This window comes from Ischnura elegans, chromosome 6 (assembly GCF_921293095.1).
Source record: "Ischnura elegans chromosome 6, ioIscEleg1.1, whole genome shotgun sequence".
Lineage (NCBI taxonomy): Eukaryota > Metazoa > Arthropoda > Insecta > Odonata > Coenagrionidae > Ischnura > Ischnura elegans.
This window is the reverse complement of record NC_060251.1, coordinates 26,752,253-26,759,214: the sequence shown is the minus strand read 5'-3', so window position 1 is coordinate 26,759,214 and position 6,962 is coordinate 26,752,253. Positions and strand designations below refer to the sequence as shown.

The window sequence follows — 6,962 nt, the reverse complement described above, 5'->3', positions numbered from 1 at the left end:
ATCAAGCCCTTCTTTGCAACCGATGAAGAAAAAACCGACCCATAAAGGTCAAAGATGAGCTAAGAGTAAGTAAATGTGGCCACTATCCAAAAAAAGTAAGAGCAATAACGCAAATGGGTGCCGGGACAAGAGATATGCATGATAAGAGAGAGATGCACAAGCAAAACCTGGTACATGTGCGGCAATTGCACTTGGTCCCGCTATTTCCGGATTGTTTTGAAAGTTTTACACGTAATATACATTCAGAGGCCCAAAAATATATATTGTAATAAATGTTAAACATTTTGCAACTATGGTAGTTTTAGGATTCATATTTAAAAATAATTTTTATCAGGAAGTGCAATTTTTTGTAAAGTTGTTATAAATGTTTGCTTGTAATTTTTGTTATTTTCCTTCCTTGTTGCAAGGTTGATGTTAAAAATATTGAACGAGATATCATTTACACATTAACAAAATTTAGTTACAAATACCTGAAAAATACGTTTCTATGAATGTTAAATAAAGAATTAAAGACATAACAATGCTAAAACTAGATTTGAATATTTTTTCTACCTAAAAAATCTTATTTATAAATTCTGCGGATTTTATCACGATGACATGTTTCAGGCATAATGTCCCCATATGAGGACGTCAAAATTTTGCCATGTAATGGCAAAAATGTTTATTAATAACAATATTACTTCAATACTATGGTCAATGACACGTAGAAACTCGATTTAAAAAATGTATATCGCTTGAATTTAGTAACTCATGCATGAGAGGGTTAAATACTGGAGTCCTGAAATTTTTGTGCTATAACTGGATATAAAAACGTAATGTTTCGTTTATCTTTTTCCTGACTTTTGATGTGCAGTCCTACTGGAAGGCTTGGATTGGAATGCGAGTACAATAATTTTACTTCTGTTTAACACATTCTGGTTAATTAATCTACTCCTTTAATTAGCATTTTCATTCCTATTGCCCAATAATGATGGCAAGAGTGGAAATGGAAGACATCCCCAATGAACGATACCCTCAAAACCTCTGATTTTGAGTATTTTATAACTCAACCTTCCAATGACTTATACAACTTCCATAGATGAAAATACAAGAGATTGCTGCTGGTAATTATTTCCAAGATTGCTTGGTAATTATTTCCGTACATCAAGGAAGGTAAGTAGACCATTGGAATGTATGATACAGAAAGAATTTGAACTTCAGATGGCTACTGAACTGTGTTCGCTAGAAACTCATTAGGATGGAATAATGTTCAGTAGAGTACAGCTGGTTTCAGCAGGAATACAGTTAAGTTCAGTAGGTTACAGTTGAATACAGTAGAAATAGCCTACTGAACCCGGTAGAAAATTTTAGCTGGGAGGGAACTTTTGTCTTTCTCTGAAAACTCCTGGGAATTGTTTGGCGGCCAATTAACTCTAGGGCAGAAAGCACTCTTACCATCCTGCTTGGCTCAGCGCAGCGCTATGCTCAACTTTTCTTATGTTCCTCCTCATTAGCAGTGTGCCTGACCCATCTGTTTTGCTACTCAATGCCCAATCCTATCCAGCTTAATCATATGCAATTTCTTAGCAAAATTATACCATGTAATGCATGGAGTTTGAATGTATGAGTGAAACTCTTCCTTAGTGGTGGTGAGGTAACATTTTTTACCACTTCCATGGAACCCTTGTGCTGTTATGTAATGAGCATAAATATCACCATCGAGTAGGCCAAAAAGAATATGAAATGTTAATTTTCATTTTTGATGACTTAATTTTTCACATTTGGTATTTATAAATTACTATTTTAAGGAATCGGTCAAGAATTTTGCCTGTAAACCGTTCCAAATCTCAATATTGTAACCATGGAGCCACCAATACATAGCTGTAGCAGAGCCACCAGTGCTGACTGGAAGATGCACACATGAAAAATTATGGGTTATTGCTAAAATTACAATACATTCATTGCAGAGGCTGTACTAAGGAACCCACTCTTCAAGGACGCCTTCGAAAAAGAAATAGAGCTGGCCTTAAAAACATGTTCCAGAAAGATTTAACGGGAAGAAAAAACGGTGTTTATTTTTTTCTTAATCTATTAACTACATACTTTATCTTTTCCCATGAGCTTTGGCTTTCTTTAATCTGTAGCCATAAATGTGGCTCATGATGTAAGGCGTGTTATCAGTTTATTTAATTTTATCTCATTTTTATATATGATTGGAAATTTTTAATGCATCGTGCACATTTGTTGTTAACATAAAATTATCTTAGGAATTCAAGAAAGAAAAACTTAGCCATTTCCACATGGACATTTATTGCAACCAACCATGGTTTCATTACAGTGTAACGTGGTTTTTGATTTTGTAATATAAGATTTTGTGGTATAAGTTCCGTTGAGAAGCGACATCTGACAAGTATCTCAATAGCTGAGGTTGTAAAAGCCGTAGTTCATTATCCTCCAATATGTAGGTTCTGGGTTCAAAACCATGTGAAGGCTAATTTTTTTCTGTCTTATAACTTTAGAAATCACTGTTACAACTCATCCCCATTCGTTTAATTTAGTTTTTATATTAGTCCTACCCTTCCTGTACCCTTTATTGAGGCTGGCCCAATTCTTCCCGTACACTCCAGGAAGGAGAGGGCCTACCCACCAATGTTCTAAATACCCTTCGTCTACACTTGCTTAAGGGTATAGGAAGGGTACACCTATCCTTCCTTTACCCTGGCTGGCCCAACCCTTCCTCTACCCTTCCTGTACACTCCAGGAAGGAGAGGGCCTACCCACCAATCTTCTAAAATACCCTTCGTCTGCCCTTGCTGAGGGGTATAGGAAGGGTACACCTATCCTTCCCTTACCCTCATTGGAGGGTACACCTCACCACAATGGAGGAGTTTATTTTTATCAGGGATCTGTTAAGCATATGGTGACATAATTTATCTCAACAAAAAATATTTATACACTAGGTTTTCCTTTGAATGACAGCGATTGAATTTCTCATACTAAGAGTCAGTCACATTCGGCCTAGTCTTTAAGGTGACAGATGAGTTATCTGCAGCTCCTTTGTATTAACTCCTGAGTGTGTGTTAGCAAACGTTCATATTTACTGTATCTCCTGATTTTTTTTTAATTTTTACCTAATCACCTGCTTTTTACATTTTTACCACAAATGTATTAGGCGAACAACCTATAAATTTCGTGACAACCTTAAATTGATTTTTCTGTATTCCTACGAAATCATTCCAAAAAGGTGGGAGTAGGGCTCCCAAGACATCATGTTAGGTCCTAATGATGAAGTGAGGCCCAATTAAATTGTTCCAATTGTTCCTAAACCAAAAACATGATAGTGTAAAGGCATTGCTAAGTTGGTGACCAATGTGTTATTTTAGAAAAAGTTTGGTTCTCCCTTCTCCTAGGATTTTAATATTACTTTTACCTTAGAGAGCATGGTGGTGATTGCCATGTCTCATTCGTGTCCTTTATTTCTTTCGGGTTATTTGGTTGAATTAGCAATCAGGGATCATCATTGTGGAAAAAGTGAAGTACAGCTATAATTTCTGGCAAGAGTAAAGAGGAAAATTGATATTTTACATATTTTTGTACTTTTTTCATTATTTATCATGAATTGTGTATGTAGCTGCACATTATTGAGTTAATTAAATTTTTGTGTTGACAATATTGTATTTTTTGAATTTTTTAAATCAGCGCATGCTATTTTCAACTTTGCCAATAATTGCCTTTAGAGTTATTCCATTGCTTTAGCAGTATTTTTATCGATAATATGATTTATCATCATCTTTTGTTATGATTGATGAATTAATGCTCATTAAATTAAAGTTCTTACTAAAGTGACAAGTAATTCTCAACAAACACCGAAGATACTTCATGGAAAGTAATCTTTAGCTGCTTAATAATGATGAAGTGGTTTTGCTATGGATATTTTGGCCTATAAGAATTCAAATTGCCTCCAGTTTATTTAATTGTTGGTAATTTGAATTGTTAAAGGCTGAAATATCCATGCAAAAAAATTAAATCGAAAACTTAAACAGAATTGGGAAGAAGCCCGGTTTGAATTTCCCGGTGACAACTAACGCCATCTATCCTTGGAGTAGGTACTAGATCGGCCAGGCCATAAATATATTACACAGTTGGCACCTCTTGACGTGGTCACGGAAGTTTGACAATGTTACGCTGTAAGCGATGTCCAAGTGCGTTATTTTTATATTAAGAACTGTGTATCTCAAGATGTTTTAGTTTTTGTAAATGTTCCAAGTTCTGAAAATGCCGCTGACATTTTAACTGAAGGCTTAAATCGGATAAAGAATCAGAAATTTACTAGAGAATTGGGGCTTGTATTGTAAACTATGAGCAAAGGGGAGAGTTAAAGTGTGTGCTCTATAGTTCTATTTCTGTTTCTTTCCTGTCTCCTTCTCTTCTAGGTGTGAGTATCGATTGTTGACTGTGTCAATTGTCGATTGTGTGCCCAAGCAAATTCTGGTGCACGCTAGGATTCTGTGTGTTTGTGCCTTTCGTACAGTTGGTGTTGATGGTGATATGTAGGGGAAGGTGTTGTACCTTGGAACACTTGTACCTTGGAACATTGAAGATATTTAGTACTTACCATGGCATCTAGTGGGAATGGTTTGAACTATGTGAAGCTACCTCCAGTAGATGCTCAATTGTTTTGAAATGGCTGCCTGATGTTTACAAGTTTTGATGTAAACTCCAGTTGAATTTTATGTGGCGAAAAAGTAATTATTCAGAGATAGTATTTTCGATTGACTGAATCTTCATCACGATTGTTAGTGAATTTTCATCTAGTTGTTCTTAAACTGTAAGTATAACTGTGTCTATTACTACTTATTTTAATGTTAATTGTTGTAATTTATATGAAGAAGTCGGTGTTTGGAAATGAATGTTGTAGTTGGTGTACCTCTGAACACTATTGTTAGTGTACTTTGGAACATGTTCCAAGGTACACTAACATGAATCATTTTTGTAAATTACTTACTAAAGACAATTATGATGAAGCTACATACCAGTATCTATTTTGTTTTAGGTTAGGCCAGAATATGCCTAGAAGTAAAGAAGGTAAGAAACGATCAGCAGTTGTAAAAGAAAATATTGAATGTGCAGTTATGGCAGTCATAAATGGTGAAATGTCATTGCGGCAAGCATGTGCCGATTTTACAGTAAAATTGGGAACACTACACAGACATATTGAAATTCATAAACAGTCAGGTTCAGATGTGTATAAATATGAAGCAACAAATGCAGTAAAACAAGTTTTTAATATTACAATGGAGGAGGAACTGCTTGACTACATAAAGCAGGCAGCTCTTCTGCATTATGGGTTAACGAAATGGGAGATACGGGAGCTTGCATACCAGTATGCTAAAGCAAACAAAGTTAAATATCCTCAACAGTGGGATGAAAACCAAACTGCCGGAGGTGAATGGATGAGAAATTTTATGAAGAAACATGAAGCTTCGGTTGCACTTCGGAAGCCTGAAGCAACGTCTCTTGCTCGATCAACAAGCTTTAATAAATTCAATGTACAAGCATTCTTTAAAAATGTTAAAACTGTTCTGGAAAAGCATGGTCCATTTCCTGCACATCAAATTTACAATGTGGATGAGACAGGGCTATCAACGGTCCACGTACCACCGAAAATTGTGGCTCCAAAAGGCATAAAACAGTTGGGAAGTATGACTTCTGGAGAAAGGGGACAGAATGTGACCATGATTGCTGCAATTAACGCTGTTGGGAATCACATTCCTCCTATGTTTGTGTTTCCGAGAGTAAATTTCAAGGATTTCATGTTAACTGGAGCTCCAGTAGGTAGCATAGGAGGTGCTAACCCATCCGGGTGGTCCAATGAGAGTCTATTCTTGAAATTTTTAGATCATTTCATACAACATGCAAAGCCTTCAAAAGAGGAACCAATTCTCATGTTCCTTGACAACCATGATAGCCATGTGAATATCCCAGTTATTGAGAAGGCCCGAGCTTCAGGAATAATTATGATCACATTTCCTCCACACACTTCACATAAACTTCAGCCTCTAGATCGGACAGTTTTTGGTTCTTTCAAGATGCATTATAATAGGGCAATGAATAACTGGATGTCCTCCAACCCAGGGAAATCTGTGTCAGTGTATGATGTTGCTCAATTGGTGGGCAGAGCATTTCCTCTTGCTTTTACTACCAGCAACATTCTGAGTGGTTTTAGTGCTACTGGCATCTCGCCACTGAATGAGGACATTTTTCAGGAAGATGAGTTTCTTTCCTCGTATGTCTCAGACCGTCCCGATCCAGCACTGAATCCAGGAGAAAGGCATGAGCCACTGCAATTGGTGAGTAAACCTTCAACAAGTGAAGAGCCTACAATCTCACCAGTGATGATCAGACCGTTTCCAAAGGCGCTGCCTAGGAAGGGGACTTCTAAAGGAAGAGCAAAAGGAAAATCTAGAATTCTAACAGACACACCCAACAAGGAGGAAATTGCAGCACAGAAAACAAGTGGTATCAGTAAGAAGAAAAAGCCCGTTAAACGTAAGTTGATAATAGACGATAGTGGGGACGAGTGCGAACAGGTGATTTGTCAAGATTCTTCATATAAAGAAGTGAGTGTGCAAGAAATACTTGAACAAGATGCTGAAGACAAAATCGAAGAAAATGCCATTGCAGTGGGTATGGGAGAAAAAAGCATGAAATATGTTCTTCCTCTAAAAAGTGTTGTTCGTGCAGTGGGGCAGTTTGTAGCAGTTACATATGATAACGAATTGTATCCTGGGAAAATAATCAATGTTAATGATGATGGGGCAACCATTAGCTCAATGACAAAATCAAAAAAGTCATGGAAATGGCCAGAGAAAGAAGACATTATAATATATCCATGGGAAGATATTTTAGGTGGTATTAACTCTCCAAGGCAAATTTCAAAAAGAGGATTTTTTCATGTACCAGAATTAAACTCAATGAATTAG

The 6,962-nt window shown here is 36.5% G+C and overlaps 1 protein-coding gene across 1 annotated transcript; it reads left to right on the top strand.

Annotated features, from left to right (window-relative positions):
• Positions 1 to 4,537: 4,537 nt before the first annotated feature.
• Positions 4,538 to 6,962, top strand: LOC124161317. Its single transcript, XM_046537628.1, has 2 exons — positions 4,538 to 4,807; positions 5,033 to 6,962. The coding sequence occupies exon 2, from the start codon at positions 5,046 to 5,048 to the stop codon at positions 6,960 to 6,962; it is 1,917 nt and encodes a 638-aa protein (XP_046393584.1). The 5' UTR covers positions 4,538 to 4,807; positions 5,033 to 5,045.